Here is a 22,506-nt window from a genome sequence, read left to right on the forward strand (position 1 = left end):
TGTACATCAGATAGCTCATTAATACACCTTAAAATTAATGTACAGAAGCACTTGGTCGTTTTAACAAGTCTGCAAGAAACAGATCTCAAATTCTACAAACCTTAGCCCTGTAAGAATGCGACCCGCCCTGAAAATTAATAACTCCATAAGCATCTGTTGGACTCTCGTTGGTGTGTTTCTCCACCGACCATTCCTCTTTCTCCATGTTTTCAGACTCACCCAATTTCACATCGGAGTACTTCATTGCCAGGCTCGCAGTGAAGCCAAGATGCTGCCGGACCAATCGCCCGCAGCAACACCTGTCGGGGATAGATGATCAGGAATTAGGGCTCGGTATGTGCAGCATATAGGTATGTACTTGGAATAACACAGGTATGGTATTAGGATTTTGTGGAAAAGGAGAATTTGTAATTGTTTTAACGGTCAAACTGTGGAAAATGAAGACAATTTTAAACATTTCATATTTAAAATGACCTACTGTAACTTCATTGCGGGAGAAACAACCATATCGCACCTAGTGGTGAGAATATGGAACTCGCTCCCACAGGGAACGGTTGAAGCGAATAGTATCGATGTATTTAAGGGGAGGCTAGACAAGCATACTAGGGAGAAGGGAATAGAGGGTTACACTAATAGATTCAGATGAGGAAAGACAGGAAGAGGCTTGAATGGAGCATAAACGCCAGCATAGACTGGTTGGGCCGAATGTTTCTGTGCTGTATATCCTATGTAATATCTTACAGAAAATCACAGCTTAAAACTGACCTACAATTTCCAGTTCTTTTCCACTGCCCAAGTGCTAGCATATGTAGCTTTGATTTCAATGCAAGTATTCTAATCACGTGGAAAGACAAAATCCAGCAGGTAGACTCGAGATGATACAATCCTGCCCTAATGTATTAGTCATAAACTTTGCAAAATTCTGACATGTAAGGGGACCCTGTATTAAACTATAAATGGTTAAAGTCATGACTATATACCAAATTCAGTGTGTGCTTCTCCATCACCACCCACGTCCCAGCTTCACTGATGTCATGGGTTTTAAATTTCAGCCACACATTATTTGCTCAAATTACAAAATTATCTTGAAAAATATTCATCTGACAAAGAATTTTGGCCACAAAAACGTAATTTGGATATAGGCAAAAGTGGAACGATTGCAAAATTTGCAAACATCAAATTAGGTTGTATGACAAGCTGAGGAAGAATGCAGATCAGACAGGTTAAAGGGCAGATAGATGGCAGATGCATTTCAATGTAACGTAATGTGAAGTAACACAGCTTGGCTGAAGAACGTGAAAGAAAGTAGAAGATTAATGGTGACTTTTTTAAAAAAAAAACAGACTGGAACTTTATTGAGATGTAGGAGCGCACATACATAAACCTTTAAGTAGGCTGGTGGGTGAATACAAAAGCCATAAAAATATCAATAGGATTCTGGATTATTTAGGAGTTTTGCTGTACAGAGTTTTGAGCACTCCATTATGTGACATTACAGTCACAGAAAACAGTAAAAATTCACGAGAATAGGGACTGCAGTTATTTAAAAAAAAGGCAGAATACCTTTCACAGGTTATGGGGAGATCCAAGATATTTTCAAAATTAAGACAGAATAGAGAATTTTTTCCACTGGTTAAAAGATCAATAACAAGGGGGCACAAACTCTGGATTAGATTCACTATAAGGGGAAAGTTAAATGGAATTTTTTTTCCCGCCAAGGGTTATTAGAATGCCTTGGCTATTGAGGCAGAGACCATTATTTAAAGAAAAGACATGCATTAATATAGCACCTTTCACGACCACTGGACATCTCAAAGCGCTTTACAGCCAATGAAGTACTTCTGAAGTGTGGTCAATGTTGTAATGTAGGAAACACGGCAGCCAATTTGCGCACAGCAAGCTCCCACCAACATCAATGTGATAATGACCAGATAATCTGTTTTTGTTGTGTTGATTGAGGGATACATATTGGCCCCAGGACACCGGGGATAACTCCCCTGCTCTTCTTCGAAATAGTGCCATGGGATCTTTTACATCCACCTGAGAGGGCAGACGGGGAATAAGTATTTGGAAAAGGAAAAATATAAAAAGGATACGGGGAAAATGCAGGGAAACTGGATTAGGATAGCGAGCACCTGGACAGACACACTAAACTTCATTGGCAATCTTCTACATGATCATTTCTATCGATTCTATGATTGCTCTGAAAACAAAAAAAAGATACTTCATTGGCTATAAAGCGCTATGGGACGTCCAGAGATTATGATGGGCACTATATAAATGCAAATCTTTCTTTCAAAATCAACAGCTGATTGCTAAGTGATTTGCAATCTTGCTGATACTTTGTTCACATGAACTGAACCTCCCAACAGTCTTGCCATGTGGCGCAATGACAGAACCTGAAACAGCGCACATATTCCAAATACTATATTATGGCCTATTTGCTTGAATTGAATTGTGCTAAACTGGTTATTAAACCTGCACTCTTCCAGTTGTAAAGTGCTAATGGCTTGCCTGAAGGCAAGGTGCCGTACTACTTAATTACAATTTTGGTAAGGTGAAGAGGGGGTCACTTTACCAAACGCAGCATTAAAGAGAAACTACAAAAAATACTTGGCTTTTGCAAGTGCCAGTACAGAACACACACACACCATACTAAGATACTTGGCACATTTTTGTGTAATCAGGCTGGAATTATACACTCAGCAGAATACTCCAGCATGAAGCAGCACTCACTCACTTTGGATAAATGCATATTCTAACAAATCAGCAACTTTTAAATACTCCAGAATTTACTGGCAGCAAAGTTCATTACAAGACATCAACACGGTCACTGACAGTTCAAAATAACCCGTGGGAGTCAGATGTTGATATTATGTCAACATGATAGTGAAAAACTTTTAATCAGTACAATTCCTAAGTGTAGCTGCATATTTAGTCCGATATAGCATGAGGGTGCTGTACTAATTGTGGTCAGCACCATCACTGCATTAGGTGTTCTTTTTCTCTACAACATATAAATACCAATATGCTAAATAGGATGATATACATATTCATTTGTGAAATTAGCTTATAAATAAGGAATTTTTAAAAATACACAAGCTATAAGACGGGCCAACATTTTAGGGAACACATGCTCCAAATCTAATTTACTTACAAATTGAATCCTCCATCTCGCATCCCAGTCTTTGTGACACTTTATTTCGGAGAAACCCAACTTCTACCATTACACAGTCCCAGAAACAGTGAACTTTAGCATTTAAAATCAGGGTTACATTTACTAAAATGTTGCAAGATTAATCTCTAAATTGAGAAAGTTAAAAGGAGTGGATGGGGAAGAAATATATATAATTTATCATATGAAGATGATCAATTTGTGGTGCAGAGAGCAGACATTAGTGCATGACCATTAGTAAACACCGTTCTTGTGCATTTCCTAGTAATAGGTTGCACAGTAGCAGCTTTTCTGTTTAGTTAGACCAAAACCCAAGAAAATGTGCATGAAATGGGGTTAATAAAAGGTATCAAAATTAAATAAACGCAAAACAAATTAAGTTAGACAGGGAAAGTAAAACAATTCATTTTAGATGCAGGATTACTACATGCATCTGGAGGCCACAAATCTATAACTGCACCCAGATCAGGAATGTTCCACGAGGCATGGAGCTCTATACCAGTTCTCCAGATTAACTGAAAATCACAGCCATTTTAAACAGCTCTTGAAAGACTAAAAAGTGCCATCAAAAACTCACCTGACCAACTGCTGGCATATTTGGCATCCTGGAAGGCATCTGCAAACAAACAAAAGTAATAAACCAACTTGTGAAAACAGTTTCCATACACACACATACACACATACGAGGTTACTGGTCAACACAGCAGTGCTATAGCAGGAACAAATTGGGCTCACATTGCCACAAGTCTGGTCTCAGTTGATGCAATAAACAATGTTTTCATGGTTTGGAGTCTTTCCACACTAGACAGATTTCAACTGCATATATGGCATCAAATCTTCTTAAAGGATGAGAGATAGGTGGAGAGGCGGAGAGATTTAGGGAGGGAACTCTAGAGTTTAGAGCTTGGACAGGTGAAGACACAGCTACCAATGGTGGGGCGAAGGGAGTGGAGGACGCATAAGAGGCCAGATTTAGAGGATTGTAGAATTTTTGAAGAATTGTCGAGCAGGAAGAGGTTAGAGATGGGAGGGCAGGAGGCCATGGAGGAATTTGAACATGAGGATGAGAATTAACAAGGCGTTGTGGACAGGGGCCGATGTAGGTCAGCGAGCACAGGGATGACGGGTGAGCGGGACTTGGTGCAAGTTAGAATACGGGCAGAGTTTAGGATGAGCTCAAGTTTATAGTGGTGGAAGATGGGAAGCTGGCTAGGAGAGCAATGGAACAGTCAAGCCTGAAGGTAACAAAATCATAGATGAGGGTTTTAGCAGCAGATAAGCTGAGGCAAGGGCAGAGATGGTGACATTAGAGGTGGAAGTAGATGGTCTTTGTGATGGAGGAAATAGGGTCGGAAGCTCAGCTACAGGTCAAATAGGTTGCCAAGATTACAAATGAGCATTCTCCAAAATGAATGAATTTTGATTCCAAGTTTTAAAAGTTCACAGGGAAAGGGAAGAACATTTAGTATAGGAATTTGCTAAAACAGGAGAAAGGGACAATAGATGTGGAGAGCACCCTAGGTAGGTGCTGGACAGAGTATCAAAAATCTTTTTTCTAATATCAAAGCTGCAAGAGAAGATAAACAATAGGAACCAAGTTAAACAGAGAATATTACTAATACCATTCAATTTCTGCAGTACATTCGTTACCCTAGAGCATTTTAAAGCCAGTGTGAGAGAGAGACTAAAGTTAAGAGGACAGAAGATAACAAAAGGCTGCTGGACGAGATCAGGAAGGAAATTTCTGGCCCGCTGGATATTGTCATGGAAGAATCACTAAGCACGGAGCACAGGTAAATAGTGCAGTGCCTATATTTAAAACTAACCCAGACAATTTCAGTAGCATTAGCCCAACATCAAAAGCAGGTAAAATAATGTGTTCCAGTTTTGGTCACTATCCCACAAAAAATATTTGCATTAGGAAAAAAGTCTCACCCCAACATTCAAAACTACATTCAATTAAATGCAAGTGTCTTTACCTGTGTGGGTCTTTTGAGCTTGGAATTATATACACACATTCCCTCTTGGTAAAAGTATTCTCTATCCAGGATTTCTGTGACTGTAAAATAAAACAAACCAGGTTTAAATGCTTTGGCTAGTTTCACCAATGACAATTAATTTGCAGTATGTCAACACTGTACTACCAATCCACATGCCATGCTCCAAATCTACTCATTTGCACACATTGGTGCATAAACTTTTACAGCTGAAAGAAAAATAGATTAACAAAATAAAGTATCTTTACTACCTTCAAATTCTCTGACAAATATGCTTCCAGAGTTTACTTGATCTCACTGTCTTTTCTCTCCCCTCTCAGAAAACAAGGAAAACTGACCAGGGAGGGATCTGTCCATCCAGCCTCCAAGTGCAACTTCTGTCATTTACACAAGTAAATGACAATGACTGGCTACACACATAGCTGGCCTACTTTAGTTTTCTGAAGAGAGTTTGGAAAGATACTGTGAATTTTGGGTGTGTAGGTGAATAGTTTTGCGTAGGAAAAAATCAAGCAAATGATTAAAAAAAACCTCAGTTGTCTGGGGTTCAGAGTTAAAATTAACTGCACTAAGATTTCAGAGATTAAACCGTAAACAAAATTACAGCACTAGTGGTATTCCATAGCATTATCAATGGGCTTAAAATAACTATAGGGTTCTTTTTGGAAGTTGCAGCATTTCCAATCGTCAGCCAAATAATCAACATAATGTCGAGTGACTGCGTGGGGGTGGGGTGTAAAGAGAGGAAGAGAGGCTTAAACAGCTAGAGTCAGAGTACCGTAGGATGTGGTGGATTGGGTGTAATATCAGTTTGGAAGTAATATCAGTTTGGAAGAGGCTGCAGATATAAGATTGGGCATGACTATGAAGATGAGGAATTAAAATTCAAGACATTAGGGGAAAAGTAATTTGTGTAGGTCAGTGAGGATGTGATACCAGGCAAGTAAAACTTGGTAAATATGGGAGGCTGTATTTGGGGAAGTTGGAGTTTCTTTGGAGGCTAGAAGGCTCGAAAGGAAAGAACGTCAATAAATTTACTCTGGGGACAGGGTTTAGTGAAAACAAGGAATTCAAATGTACGATATTAGGTGAGAAGGGTTTTAGTGATGATGGAGGGACAATGTTGCACAGGCAGAAACAGACAGTGTTGTGGTGGATACTATGTGGAGTTTAAAGTTCAGCTCAGGATCAAACAGGATGCCAAGATTTTACACTGTCTGGTACAGTCTAAATAAGAGGCTGAGAAGGGGAATGAAATCAGTGGCAATTAAGCATGCTTATGGTGGGGGCTTAAAAAAATGGCTTTGGTCTTGCAATGTTAAATTGCAGGATATAGTAGTTCATCTATGCCGGTCAGATAAAACATGGAGGTAATTGTGGGGTCAAGAGAGGTGGTACAAGATACATTGTGGAAGATGGCCCCATGCCTGAGGATGACGTACGTTAAGGAGCAGCATGTAAGTGAGGTACAGAGGGGACCAAAGGATAGAACTTTGGGCAAGAGCGCAGGTGATAGTGCAAAGGCAGGAAGAGAAGCTATTGCTGGAGCAGCAGAAGTGGCACATGGATAGGTCGGAGTGGGATCACTCAGAGCTGGAGCAATACAAGTGGGCGCAAGCAGAGATGAAGCACTGAGTTTAAATATTGATCCAACATTTTCTGAATCTTAATTGTTCGCCGAACATGGTTGCTTTTCAAAATCTAGTTTCGCATCCCCTTCCATAGTGATCTTTACTCCCAGATATTGATAGCTATTTAATGAACTCCATCACTTGAGCAAATGGTACCATAAAGAAGTTGTTTTCAATATTTTCTGAAAATACAGATGCAGTTCCTGGACCTGATGCATTATTGACACTTCTGGGGTCACCTCGGTCACAATGTCCAAAACACCGCTAACTACCCAAAGGAAAGTTGTGTTATCATTCAATAAAATGTGTTTAATATATCGCATCAGAAAGAACGTGCTATTAACTGAACAAACACAAAGATTCACAAATCTGATGAACTGAATAGAAATATGAGGAACTTGGGAACACTCTGGGAGCCCAAGTTGAAAACGTGTACCATGAAGGGAAAGGATGCAACTGGTCAACTTGAAAAAGGAAGTTGTATTTTAAATGCATTATTTATTTATTGCAAGCAGTTGCAAGTGCAATAGGGTTTTACATCATTCGAAACCAGTTTCATTTAGTTATGCACCAGCCTGCTCTCCCAAACATCCAACCATTTTCAGAATATCTTTTCATTGTATATATACACCTAATTATTTATGTTCATACACTATTTTGATATATTTTAAATATAAATAAAAGCTTCGTCTTACTAGTTTGAGGTTAAATTCCTCCACTAATATTAATTTTAAGTTACTAATCTCTCAATAGGTGATGTGACAGCTGCCTTAGATCTGTGGCTATTAGTTTTTAGACAAATGAAAGTACACTTACACGAATAAATTTTAGCCTTAGTCACAATCATGGGTTACACACATGAATTTCACCAGCTGATGAGATATGACCACATTTAACAAATCTAAAATTAACTACTAGCTGGAAGACTTATTCGCTAGGCACTAGAAACAAGCTCAACAATACTTGATATGAGTGTATGGGATATGCACCCATCCCCATCGTGCAGAGGATCATATAAAACAATGAATGCCAGATTTGGGGTGGTATTCAGAGTCATCTGTTAAGAGTTAATTGCAGTAGCATATAAAACATTGCTGGTTGTTGCAATAATCTACCTTAAATAGGAAAATTGCCGGATATATTGTTTGATCTGACATAGGGTACATTGAACATGCACATGCTCGATTGGAAATCGACCGAGTTAAATAGCAGCAGTTTCCAGAAGGCCTATCAAAAGCAGTTATTTGAATTATACAAGAGTTCTCACGGAGCCCCATTTGACAATAAAAAGATTTAAGCAGGTTGGAATGATATTCTACTTTTGATGCATCAAACTTTTGTGCTTTACATTATTGAACTGTAAGTCACATCATAAGCAGTCCCTTGAAATCGAGGAAGATTTGCTTCCACTCAAAGTGAGTTCTCAAGTGGCTGTACAGTCCAATGCAGGAATTACAGTCTCTAACAGGTGGGGCAGACAGTGGCTGAAGGAGAGAGTGGGTGGGGAGCCTGGTTTGCCGCATGCTGCACTTGGTTTCTGCATGCTCACTGTGACGAGACTCTAGGTCACCACGGTCACAATGTCCAAAACACCGCTAACTAGGTCCTACGAAATGAATTTAAGGAGCTAGGAGCTAAATTAAAAAGTAGGACCTCAAAAGTAGTAATCTCGGGATTGCTACCAGTGCCACGTGATAGTCAGAGTAGGAATCGCAGGATAGCTCAGATGAATACGTGGCTTGAGCAATGGTGCAGCAGGGAGGGATTCAAATTCCTGGGGCATTGGAACCGGTTCTGGGGGAGGTGGGACCAGTACAATCCGGACGGTCTGCACCTGGGCAGAATCGGAACCAATGTCCTCGGGGGAGTGTTTGCTAGTGCTGTTGGGGAGGAGTTAAACTAATATGGCAGGGGGATGGGAACCAATGCTGGGAGATAGAGGGAAACAAAAAGGAGGCAAAAGCAAAAGACAGAAAGGAGATGAGGAAAAGTGGAGGGCAGAGAAACCCAAGGCAAAGAACAAAATGGGCCATTGTACAGCAAAATTCTAAAAGGACAGAGGGTGTTAAAAAAACAACCCTAAAGGCTTTGTGTCTTAATGCAAGGAGTATCCGCAATAAGGTGGATGAATTAACTGTGCAAATAGTTAATAGATGTTAACAAATATGATGTGATTGGGATTACGGAGACGTGGCTCCAGGATGATCAGGGCTGGGAACTCAACATCCAGGGGTATTCAACATTCAGGAAGGATAGAATAAAAGGAAAAGAAGGTGGGGTAGCATTGTTGGTTAAGGAGGAGATTAAGGCAATAGTTAGGAAGGACATTAGCTTGGATGATGTGGAATCTATATGGGTAGAGCTGCAGAACACCAAAGGGCAAAAAACATTAGTGGGAGTTGTGTACAGACCTCCAAACAGTAGTAGTGATGTTCGGGAGGGCATCAAACAGGAAATTAGGGGTGCATGCAATAAAGGTGCAGCAGTTATAATGGGTGACTTTAATATGCACATAGATTGGGCTAACCAAACTGGAAGCAATACGGTGGAGGAGGATTTCCTGGAGTGCATAAGGGATGGTTTTTTAGACCAATATGTCGAGGAACCAACTAGGGGGGAGGCCATCTTAGACTGGGTGTTATGTAATGAGAGAGGATTAATTAGCAATCTTGTTGTGCGAGGCCCCTTGGGGAAGAGTGACCATAATATGGTGGAATTCTGCATTAGGATGGAGAATGAAACAGTTAATTCAGAGACCATGGTCCAGAACTTAAAGAAGGCTAACTTTGAAGGTATGAGGTGTGAATTGGCTGGGATGGATTGGCGAATGATACTTAAGGGGTTGACTGTGGATGGGCAATGGCAGACATTTAGAGACCGCATGGATGAACTACAACAATTGTACATTCCTGTCTGGCATAAAAATAAAAAAAGGAAGGTGGCTCAACCGTGGCTATCAAGGGAAATCAGGGATAGTATTAAAGCCAAGGAAGTGGCATACAAATTGGCCAGAAATAGCAGCGAACCTGGGGACTGGGAGAAATTTAGAACTCAGCAGAGGAGGACAAAGGGTTTGATTATGGCAGGGAAAATAGAGTATGAGAAGAAGCTTGCAGGGAACATTAAGACAGATTGCAAAAGTTTCTATAGATATGTAAAGAGAAAAAGGTTAGTAAAGACAAACGTAGGTCCCCTGCAGTCAGAATCAGGGGAAGTCATAACGGGGAACAAAGAAATGGCGGACCAATTGAACAAGTACTTTGGTTCGGTATTCACGAAGGAGGACACAAACAACCTTCCGGTTATAAAAGGGGTCGGGGGGTCTAGTAAGGAGGAGGAACTGAGGGAAATCCTTATTAGCCGGGAAATTGTGTTGGGGAAATTGATGGGATTGAAGGCCGCTAAATCCCCAGGGCCTGATGGACTGCATCCCAGAGTACTTAAGGAGGTGGCCTTGGAAATAGTGGATGCATTGACAGTCATTTTCCAACATTCCATTGACTCTGGATCAGTTCCTATAGAGTGGAGGGTAGCCAATGTAACCCCACTTTTTAAAAAAGGAGGGAGAGAGAAAACAGGGAATTATAGACCGGTCAGCCTGACATCGGTAGTGGGTAAAATGATGGAATCAATTATTAAGGATGTCATAGCAGTGCATTTGGAAAGAGGTGACATGATAGGTCCAAGTCAGCATGGATTTGTGAAAGGGAAATCATGCTTGACAAATCTTCTGGAATTTTTTGAGGATGTTTCCAGTAGAGTGGACAAGGGAGAACCAGTTGATGTGGTATATTTGGACTTTCAGAAGGCGTTCGACAAGGTCCCACACAAGAGATTGATGTGCAAAGTTAGAGCACATGGGATTGGGGTAGTGTGCTGACATGGATTGAGAACTGGTTGTCAGACAGGAAGCAAAGAGTAGGAGTAAATGGGGACTTTTCAGAATGGCAGGCAGTGACTAGTGGGGTACCGCAAGGTTCTGTGCTGGGGCCCCAGCTGTTTACACTGTACATTAATGATTTAGATGAGGGGATTAAATGTAGTATCTCCAAATTTGCGGATGACACTAAGTTGGGTGGCAGTGTGAGCTGCGAGGAGGATGCTGTGAGGCTGCAGAGCGACTTGGATAGGTTAGGTGAGTGGGCAAATGCATGGCAGATGAAGTATAATGTGGATAAATGTGAGGTTATCCACTTTAGTGGTAAAAACAGAGAGACAGACTATTATTTGAATGGTGACAGATTAGGAAAAGGGGAGGTACATCAGTCATTGAAGGTTGGCATGCAGGTGCAGCAGGCGGTTAAGAAAGCAAATGGCATGTTGGCCTTCATAGCAAGGGGATTTGAGTACAGGGGCAGGGAGGTGTTGCTACAGTTGTACAGGGCATTGGTGAGGCCACACCTGGAGTATTGTGTACAGTTTTGGTCTCCTAACCTGAGGAAGGACATTCTTGCTATTGAGGGAGTGCAGCGAAGGTTCACCAGACTGATTCCCGGGATGGCGGGACTGACCTATCAAGAAAGACTGGATCAACTGGGCTTGTATTCACTGGAGTTCAGAAGAATGAGAGGGGACCTCATAGAAACATTTAAAATTCTGACGGGGTTAGACAGGTTAGATGCAGGAAGAATGTTCCCAATGTTGGGGAAGTCCAGAACCAGAGGTCACAGTCTAAGGATAAGGGGTAAGCCATTTAGGACCGAGATGCGGAGGAACTTCTTCACCCAGAGAGTGGTGAACCTGTGGAATTCTCTACCACAGAAAGTTGTTGAGGCCAATTCACTAAATATATTCAAAAAGGAGTTAGATGAAGTCCTTACTACTAGGGGGATCAAGGGGTATGGCGAGAAAGCAGGAATGGGGTACTGAAGTTGAATGTTCAGCCATGAACTCATTGAATGGCGGTGCAGGCTAGAAGGGCCGAATGGCCTACTCCTGCACCTATTTTCTATGTTTCTATGCTCTTCCTCGACTTTGGGCTGTCTTGGACTAGTGCTTCCCAGGTGCCGGTGGGGGATGCTACACTTTATCAAGGAGGCTTTAAGGTTGTCCTTGAAGCGTTTCCTCTGCCCACCTGGGGCTCGCTTGCCGTGCAGGAGTCTCATTGTCGGGCATGCAGACGATGTGGCCCGCCCAATGGAGCTGGTCGAGTGTGGTCAGTGCTTCGATGCTGACCTGAGCGAGAATACAGATGTTGGTGCGTCTATCCTCCCAGTGGATTTGCAGAGGCAGCGCTGGTGGTACTTCTCCAGCGCTGAGGTGTCCGCTGTATATGGTCCACATCTGAGCCATATAGGAGGGCAGTTATCACTACTGCCCTGTAGACCGGGGAACTCCTGCAGTGTTGCTCACCGAGTCAGACTGTCCAGTAACTTTATACCAGTAACAGTGCGTCATGCCGTTGCTCACGAACTGAATTCCCTTGTGACCTTCCCACTGTATTTTTTGGAATGTAGGTATTTTCATATATGGATGCGCACCAAATACAAATTATATTATATAGATTCATATTGTCCAATGTGTTAGCCAATAGCCACATGTGGCTGATTGTATTTCTGATTAGTAAATAAAAATGGAGTAATAGATACGATTATTGGGCCTGGACATGTGATCTCAATCTCATTTGCACAGCATGGGCATGTGAACTTTAACCTTTTTGTGCATTTGTTGGTAAGACAAAAAGCAGTGTGCGCGAGTTTTCATTACGTTGAGAGTGCTTTATTTCTTTGGTTACGGAATGGTGGCAAATGTTTGCCACCACTTACTTGCATTGTGTAAGTGTATACAAGGCGTTTTCTATTAAAATTAGTGCATGTGGCTAAAATGATGTCACCGTGTCCACATTTGTGGTTAGTCAGCAATTTCTACTGAGCAACACTTAGACATATTAGTTTCATTAGTCTGTCATTTTTTGGTCAGAATTGTAACATTCATCATTTTAATGCTATGCTACCAAATGGTCAAGTACCAAACTAAATCTGGTAAGCAGATTAGTACAGGGGGGTTCATTAGTCACCCTTCAGTTATGTGGCTTTAATGGTACAGCTTCTAGACTTGGGAACTGCAGTTAAACTGTTATGGCTGCTCAATAAGAAGCTGAGAAGACTTGCATTCATATAGTGCCTGCCACAACCTCAGGATGCCCCGCTGTGCTTTACAACCAATTAAGTACTTTTGAAGTGTTGTCACTATCGTAATGTAGGAAACGCAGCTGCCAATTTGCACACAGCAGGGTCCCACAAATAACAGTGAGATAAATGACCAGATAATCCATTTTAGTGATGTTGATCGAGTGATAAGTATTGTCCAGGATACCAGGGAGAACTTGCCTGCTCTTTGAACAGCGCCATGGGATCTTTTACGTTCAGCTGTGAGGGCAGACGGGGCCTCGGTTTAACGTCTCATCCAAAAGACGGCACCTCAGTACTGCATTGAAATTAAAGAACAAAGTAGCCTTTGTAGAACATCTTTATGTCCTCAGGACATTCTAATATGCTCCACAGCCAATAACCACCAACCATTTTTGCCATTTACTTCATTGCAGAATTACTTAACTTGCCCTCGAGTATACATGCTGGATACTCAGTTTAAAAAAAAGAAAATACCAGGTCAGTTATTTCCTAAGGGAAATCTAAATCTCAATAAATCTACACCATTAAACAGATCCCTAATGTCACACAGCCACTGTGCACAATTGCAGAGTAAACAAGCTTTAAAAACCACTGGAGAATTAGTTCCTTAACAGCCCGTGCCTGGCACTGGCACACAGGTCAGAGGAAATTCTGAACATTAAACCAGGTTTTACTATAAAAAGCACTGTCCCTTTTTCTCCCCCTCCCCCAGTCCCACGCGAACCAAAGCCAATTCCTGTTCCTACTGGGAATCAATAACTTAACAGTTAAAACAAAAAGCATCACCGTCACATCAAATAATTGGAAACAAAAGTTGTCCCAAATATATTGGGTTTCTCAAGAGACATCATCGAAAGGTGTAACCGACCAATGAAACGTGCTTGGGTTTCGGCCATATCTGGATACCTTGTACTTATGGGAAATGCAGTGCACTGCAAGCACTGAGAGAACGTGTGGTCAGTAACCCTTACTGCACTTCTGCTCATCTATTCAAGTATTTTTATTTCGGACTTCTGAGGATGTGGCAGGTTTGGGTGGGGTAGGAGAATACTTTGGGATGAGTTTATAAGTCCATCAGACAGCAGAATTTAAATCAGGTGGTGTATGGTCAAAAAGAGTACCTCAACAAATATGCAAAAGAACTGAATCATCAGACTATTCTTCTCAAATTTAGCAAGTCATCGAAACAAAATTATCCAAATTTAACAAAGAGAGAGAGTATACTACTGATAATTCTTTATAACTGTTTTAATCTCATGGCAACACTCAAGAGGTTTGTGATCCAGTAAAATGTACAATTGCTTTACTAAAGAAACAAAAGTGAACAGTGGGTGTCTCACCTCCAACTGTTCCAGTACACTTCTCGGAAATGAAAGTCATCACCAATGGGTTTGAAGTAGATCACCTTTAGACCTTGCTGGTTAGAGAATGGTGCATTATGCAGCAAAACACTAACCTAAAGTGCATTTCAAAATTGGGACAATAAAAAAAAAAATCATATTCTTTCATTCGGTAAAGAAGAAGAAAGCTGTAGACTGCAGCAAGATATCAATATGCTGGTCAGGTGGGCAGAACAGTGGCAAATGGAATTCAATCTGGAGAAGTGTGAGGTAATGCATTTGGAGAGGGCTAACAAGGCAAGGGAATACACATTAAATGGTAGGATACTGAAGTGTAGAGGAACAAAGGGGTCTTGGAGTGCATGTCCACAGATCCCTGAAGGTAGCAGGCCAGGTAGATAAGGTGATTAACAAGGCATACGGAATACTTGACTTTATTAGCTGAGGGACAGAATACAAGAGCAGGGAGTTTATGCTTGAACTGTATAAAACACTAGTTAGGCCACAGCTAGAGTACTGCATGCAGTTCTGGTCACCACATTACAGGAAAGATATGATTGTGCTGGAAAGGGTACAGAGGAGATTTACGAGGATGCTGCCCGGACTGGAGAATTTTAGTGATGAGGAAAGATTGAATAGGCTGGGTTGGTTTTCTTTGGAACAGAGAAGGCCGAGAGGAGACCTTATTGAGGTGTAGAAAATTAGGAGGGGCCTAGATAGAGTGGATAGGAAGCACCTATTTCCCTTAGCAGAGGGGTCAACAACCAGGGGGCATAGATTTAAAGTAATTGGTGGAAGGTTTAGAGGGAATATGAGGGGAAATTTCTTTACCCAGAGGGTGGTGGGAGTCTTGAACTCACTGCCTGAAAGGGTGGTAGAAGCAGAAACCCTCACCACATTTTAAAAGTACTTGGGTGTGCACTTCAAGTGCCATAACATATAGGGCTATGGACCAAAAGCTGGAAAATGGGATTAGGCTGGATAGCTCGTTGTTGGCCAGGGTGGACATGGGCCGAAATGGTCTCTGTCCGTGCTGTAAATTTCTTTGATTCTATCGTAAGAACAATTTGTTACTGTAGCATGTGCCAATAACTCAAAGGGCATATGATGCTTTGAAGAACAAAACACAATGCTAAGAACCAGTGTGTACAACTACTGCTTCTGGTGATTGATTGTAAAAGCACTGATGTGTCACACTGAAGAAAGCATTATTTGATATTTGCAGTGCAATATAAAACACATTGCGTTTCCCATTTTGTCACATTTTATTAAATTGAGTGTCTCAGTGTGAAAACACATCTCGCACTGAATAAAGCTCCACATAACTTAGAAAATTAACGATAGAACAAGCTTCGTCCAATACCTATAGAGAAATTCAGGAGCCAGCAAATTCTTCCGGCAAGAAAGTGCTTTATATTTGCTAGCCCATTCCTGTTAAGTATTTCTTATACCTGTTTACAGATTTCTGTTAAATTGGGAAGACCAAAGCCATCATTTTCAGCCCCTGCCACAAACTCTGCATTATCTACACCCATTCCAGCCCCTTCCCACCACCATCTCAGGCTGAACTAGACTGTTCATAACTATTTGACCCAGAGCCGAGCTTCCGACCCCATTATTTAACATTGCCAAGACTGTCTACTTCCACCTCCGTAACATTGCCCGTCTCCAACCCTCCATAGAAACATAGAAAATAGGTGCAGGAGCAGGCCATTCAGCCCTTCTAGCCTGCACCGCCATTCAATGAGTTCATGGCTGAACATGAAACTTCAGTACCCCCTTCCTGCTTTCACGCCATACCCCTTGATCCCCCGAGTAGTAAGGACTTCATCTAACTCCCTTTTGAATATATTTAGTGAATCCAGACTTAACTATTCCATTGCTTTCCTGGTCAGTCTCCCATCCTCCATAAACTTCAGCTCACCAAAAACTCTGCTGGTTGTATTTTAACCTGCATAAAGTCCCACTCAGCCATTCCCCTGCTCTCGCTGATGAACACGGACATTCAGTTCCCCATGCCTCAAATTTAAAATTCTCACCCTTTTCTAATCCATTCATGGCCTTGTCCCTCCCTATCTTTGTAACCTCCTCCTGCCCTACAACCCTCCAAGAACTCTGCATTCCACTAACTGTGGCCTCTTGTACATCTCCCCACTCCTTGGCAACCATGCCTGCAGTTGCCTAGGCCCTAAACTGTGGAATTCCTAAACTAGACTATTCCATTTCTCCACTTCTCTCTCATTTAAGACCCTTCTTATAAAACTACTTCTTCAGCCAAGCTTTAAGTCACTCCTCCCAATATATCTTCCTTTGCTTCTGTCAAACTGATTTCTGATTACACTTCTGTGAAGTGCCTTGGGACTTTATTTTCTATGTTAACGGCTCTATATAAATGCAAGTTGTTGTTGCTGCTGCTTCAACAGGCTTCAGTGTCAGCTGTGGCTCAGTGGGTAGCTTCCGAGTCACAAAGTTGTGAGCACACAATCTAGGCCGACACTCCAGTGCAGTATTGAAGGAGTACTGCACTCTTGGAAGTGCTGTCTTTTGGACGTTAAGCCAAGGCCTCATCTGCCCTTTCAGATGGGTGTAAAAGATCCCAAAGAGCAGGGGAATTCTTCCTGGTGTTTTGGCCAATATTTATCAACCAACATCTAAAAAAACAGATGATCTGGTCATTTATCTAATTGCGGTTTGTGGGAGCTTGCTGTGTGCAAGTTGGCTTCTGCCTTTCCTACATTACCACAGTGACTACACTTCAAAAGTATTTAATTGGCTGTAAAGCACTTTGGGACAACCCAAGGTCATGAAAGACACTATATAAATGCTAGTCTTTCTTTTATACCAGTGCACCACAGGGCTCTGAATACTAAAAGATGGTGTTGACCAATTTTCTCTTTTCAGGGCTGCCACACCCACCTTGCATTGCCAGCATTGTGTGTTAATTCCAGACCTGATCTGCAGGTTTTATTTTCAATTTCCCCCATCTTATCTTTTCCTCAGAAGTTCTTCTCACTGGCTCCGCTATTCACAGATGTTTCTCGATATCTTTAATGCTTTATTCATTCTCTGATGTTATTATCTCCATTTTCTACTAATCTCCTGGTTTTATTTTAACCAGGTTAGAGAACAGTTAAATGGATCCTTCCTCTGTTTTACCCGCCTCTCTTCTGAATCTAGTACAGTGCTTGTTCATCTTTCAGTTCTGAACAGCCCAAAAAGCTGACCATCGTTTCTCTCGATAAATGCTCACTCACGTGCTGTGTACTTGCAGAATTTTCTGGTTTTGTTTCCATTTTCCAGCTGTTTGCTTTTTATTCTGTATTTATATAATCTGCATTACAGGCTGGTAAACATGCATCTGGTTCAGAACAGTCCAAGTTGCCAACATAGGTATCATTAGGCAGAAGCTGAGTGGGCACCAATGCCTCTCCTATAGAATTAAATGGCAAAATTCAACAGCTAATTACCCTTGGTTAATCTTCCTTAACTCCATGTCCTCTTCACCAATCCAAAGGAAGATTTCAATGGCCTTCAATAGTAGCCGGAGTATTTTTTTTGTATAACATTCTACCTCTCCCAATTTTCTTTTTTGCAATTACATGATTAATTTTCAGGGATCACAGTTTGGAAGTATGGCAGCAAGTGGCTCCCTTTTTCTACTCTTCACTCCCAATTCCACCAGGCCTGTAAATTACCATGCATTGATTTTTAAAAATCACATGGAAAATTTACAGCAGGAAAATGGATGGAATTAGTTGTGTACAGCAGGGTTGTCAATCTTAGAGTGCGGTGGGGGGATCCATGTCAAAACCAGTTAGTAAACCTCGATGACACAGAAACACTCGTCCCAATACACAGAAAATCCAAACACTCCCATACAAAAAGTGGTTGCTCATGTATAAAAAAAGCAAACCCTTCCTCCACACCTACAAATATCTAGAGCCTCCAGACAGGAGAAAATTATCCCCCGTGCACAAAGATTTTAAGCCTTGATAGACCCCCAAAATTCAAGCCCTCCCCTTGTCACTGTTATCAATCCCAAGCTTCCTCCCTGCACCTCACCATCTTTGTCCCTACATTGTCACTCCCACCTTGTCCCGCCCAATCCTTTCCCCTCCTCTGAAGCTTGAGCCACAGCTCACTAAACATTCCAGGCTGGCAAACTAATGGATGCAAAACATGCTGCTCCCATCAGGAAGTAGCCTTTTCTAGCCCCTCCAGGCCCAGGAAGTTTAAAGCGCTGAATTTCAGCTATAGTTGAAGTCAGCTTTGTGCACTTTCGGGGAGAACAAGTGACCGGGGTCTCAGGAGATGAACAAAGTGAGCTTGCAGCCCTCATATTTGTGCATTTTTATAGTAGTTGTGGCTTCGTTTGATAGCTTTGGAAAAAATTAAGCAGTTTGGGCTTTGTGTGGGATACTGATTTATAATTGGTAGCTTTTCCTACCAGTCAACATTTGACTGAATTAGCACAGTTAACGTAATAGATAGTTGTAATCTGAGTTAATCAGATAGGCATGATGGATGAATTTCAATGCTGCAAACACATTTAAAGAGTAATGTGCATTGTATGGAAAAATATAGATTTCAGAATTTAAATTATTTTCCTTTTTTAAATGTAATCAAATGTTGTGATTATTGTGTCAATGTTGGTCTTCCAGTTTGCACCAGCTGCAGCAAAGAGGAAGAGCAGGCAACCTGTACCTGTACCAAGCACGGTCACTGGTGCTCTGAACCAGCGGTCAGAAACATGCAGGAATGGTAAAGGAATAACTGTCCTTGTAGAGTGATGCACGATATCATCCCATGGCAATGTAGGTGCAATCAGAAACTCTGGAGAGGGCAATTTATCACCTTTTCTGATCTGAGCTACATATGAAGCATGGCTGAGAAGATAGGCAAACTGCTCAGGAGGAATTCATTGTCAGGGTTACTGATTGAGGCAGAAACTATGTCAACATTCAAGATTAGAATGGATAGGTGGATGAAAAAGGGGTAAAGTGATAGGGGAACAGGGTGGCTAAATGTGATTAAAACTATTTGCTTGCAAAAGTCAGCATGGACTGCTTGGGCTAAATAACCAGTTTGTTTGTTGTAATTTCTATGTATCTATATATTTCGATGAAGCTGATCATCAAGTGGTTAAGCTCTACTACACCACCACCGCACTCAGCCCCTCCACTGCCGGTCTTGTTAGATTGTTTTCCAAAATCCAGTCTTGGATAAGTCACAATTTCCTGCAGCTAAATGTTGGAAAGATCGAAGCCATCATCTTTGGCCCTTGCCATAACACTTGCCTTTGTCATCGCTACTATCCCTCTTCACCCAGTGTCTCAGGCTGAACCAAACCGTTGGCAACTTTGGCACCCTATTCTATCCAAGCAGAGCTTCCGACCCCTAGATCCTTTCCATTACTTCCACCACCTAACATTGCCTGTCTCTGCCCCTGCCTCAGCCCATCAGCTGCTAAAACCCTATCTATGCCAGTGTCATCGCCAGACTCAACTATTGCAATGCTTTCCTGATTACCCTCCTATCTACCACCTTCCATAAACTTCAGCCCATACAAAGCTGTGACCTGTATCCTATCCCGCTCCAAGCTCTGCTTACTCATCACCCCCACCCTCCTGACCTACACTGGCTCCCAGTCTATCCAGACCTCCAATTTAAAATTCTCATCCGTGTTTAAATCCCTTCATTGCATCGCCTCTCCATACCTCTAATTTTCTCCCCATATAAACACACCCCCACCCCAAAACTCTCCATTTCGCTGACTCCAGCCTCTGGTGTATCTGCCCTCCCTTTACCCATCATTGCAGCTGCCTCAGGATCTGAATTCCTTGCCAAAATCTCCGCCTCAACACGTCCCTCTTCTCCTTAAAATCTACCTATTTTACCAGGCTTCTGGTTACTGCTAATATCTCTTCATTTGGCTCAGCATCACTTAGTTGGTTGCTCCTCTGAAGCACCTTGAGATGTTTTTCCAAGTTAAAGGTGCTATATAAATGCAAGTTGTGATTGTTCTGCAACATCCTGTAGGTTCATGTCAGTGATTCTCCACACAGTATGTTTTCAATGTGAGCAGTATAGGTGGGGATGCATCAAACTGGAACTAGAAGTTTTCAAATTGGGAGGAAGTGAACTTGAACACAAAAAATGCATACAAGTAATTTCAGGCTACGTTTGATCCTTCCTCACAGCAAGTTAACAACTTAAGTCTTCAAGGATGTTGGTTTTGATCATCAAACACAAAGCTCTCTCTCGCGTCATTCCGCGGAGGGACTTCTGGCTCATCTATGACACTAATAAAAAAATAAATAAAAAAGGGAAGGTGGCTCAACCGTGGCTATCTAGGGAAATCAGGGATAGTATTAAAGCCAAGGAAATGGCATACAAATTGGCCAGAAATAGCAGCGAACCTGGGGACTGGGAGAAATTTAGAACTCAGCAGAGGAGGACAAAGGGTTTGATTAGGGCAGGGAAAATGGAGTACGAGAAGAAGCTTGCAGGGAACATTAAGGCGGATTGCAAAAGTTTCTATAGGTATGTAAAGAGAAAAAGGTTAGTAAAGACAAACGTAGGTCCCCTGCAGTCAGAATCAGGGGAAGTCATAACGGGGAACAAAGAAATGGCAGACCAATTGAACAAGTACTTTGGTTCAGTATTCACTAAGGAGGACACAAACAACCTTCCGGATATAAAAGTGGTCAGAGGGTCTATTAAGGAGGAGGAACTGAGGGAAATCTTTATTAGTCGGGAAATTGTGTTGGGGAAATTGATGGGATTGAAGGCCGATAAATCCCCAGGGCCTGATGGACTGCATCCCAGAGTACTTAAGGAGGTGGCCTTGGAAATAGCGGATGCATTGACAGTCATTTTCCAACATTCCATTGACTCTGGATCAGTTCCTATCGAGTGGAGGGTAGCCAATGTAACCCCACTTTTTAAAAAAGGAGGGAGAGAGAAAGCAGGGAATTATAGACCGGTCAGCCTGACCTCAGTAGTGGGTAAAATGATGGAATCAATTATTAAGGATGTCATAGCAGCGCATTTGGAAAATGGTGACATGATAGGTCCAAGTCAGCATGGATTTGTGAAAGGGAGATCATGCTTGACAAATCTTCTGGAATTTTTTGAGGATGTTTCCAATAAAGTGGACAAAGGAGTACCAGTTGATGTGGTATATTTGGACTTTCAGAAGGCTTTCGACAAGGTCCCACACAGGAGATTATTGTGCAAAGTTAAAGCACATGGGATTGGGGGTAGTGTGCTGACGTGGATTGAGAACTGGTTGTCAGACAGGAAGCAAAGAGTAGGAGTAAATGGGTACTTTTCGGAATGGCAGGCAGTGACTAGTGGGGTACCGCAGGGTTCTGTGCTGGGGCCCCAGCTGTTTACATTGTACATTAATGATTTAGACGAGGGGATTAAATGTAGTATCTCCAAATTTGCGGATGACACTAAGTTGGGTGGCAGTGTGAGCTGCGAGGAGGATGCTATGAGGCTACAGAGTGACTTGGATAGGTTAGGTGAGTGGGCAAATGCGTGGCAGATGAAGTATAATGTGGATAAATGTGAGGTTATCCACTTTGGTGGTAAAAACAGAGAGACAGACTATTATCTGAATGGTGACAGATTAGGAAAAGGGAAGGTGCAACGAGACCTGGGTGTCATGGTACATCAGTCATTGAAGGTTGGCATGCAGGTACAGCAGGCGGTTAAGAAAGCAAATGGCATGTTGGCCTTCATAGCGAGGGGATTTGAGTACAGGGGCAGGGAGGTGTTGCTACAGTTGTACAGGGCCTTGGTGAGGCCACACCTGGAGTATTGTGTACAGTTTTGGTCTCCTAACTTGAGGAAGGACATACTTGCTATTGAGGGAGTGCAGCGAAGATTCACCAGACTGATTCCCGGGATGGTGGGACTGACCTATCAAGAAAGACTGGATCAACTGGGCTTGTATTCACTGGAGTTCAGAAGAGTGAGAGGGGACCTCATAGAAACGTTTAAAATTCTGACGGGTTTGGACAGGTTGGATGCAGGAAGAATGTTCCCAATGTTGGGGAAGTCCAGAACCAGGGGTCACAGTCTAAGGATAAGGGGTAAGCCATTTAGGACCGAGATAAGGAGAAACTTCTTCACCCAGAGAGTGATGAACCTGTGGAATTCTCTACCACAGGAAGTAGTTGAGGCCAATTCACTAAATATATTCAAAAGGGAGTTAGATGAAGT

At 42.0% G+C, this 22,506-nt stretch overlaps 1 protein-coding gene across 2 annotated transcripts in view; it reads right to left on the minus strand.

The window, feature by feature from the left end:
• trpm7 (transient receptor potential cation channel, subfamily M, member 7) overlaps nucleotides 1-22,506 on the minus strand; it is a 147,584-nt gene that overhangs the window by 87,906 nt on the left and 37,172 nt on the right. For both annotated transcript variants that reach the window (XM_070858629.1, XM_070858628.1), the window contains 3 exons: nucleotides 5,155-5,234; nucleotides 3,753-3,791; nucleotides 101-299 (listed from right to left, as the gene is read on the minus strand). In XM_070858629.1, the coding sequence (XP_070714730.1) occupies nucleotides 101-299; nucleotides 3,753-3,791; nucleotides 5,155-5,234 (318 nt within the window). The remainder of the gene's footprint in view (nucleotides 1-100; nucleotides 300-3,752; nucleotides 3,792-5,154; nucleotides 5,235-22,506) is intronic.

Source organism: Pristiophorus japonicus, chromosome 17 (genome assembly GCF_044704955.1).
Source record: "Pristiophorus japonicus isolate sPriJap1 chromosome 17, sPriJap1.hap1, whole genome shotgun sequence".
In the NCBI taxonomy this organism is placed as follows: domain Eukaryota; kingdom Metazoa; phylum Chordata; class Chondrichthyes; family Pristiophoridae; genus Pristiophorus; species Pristiophorus japonicus.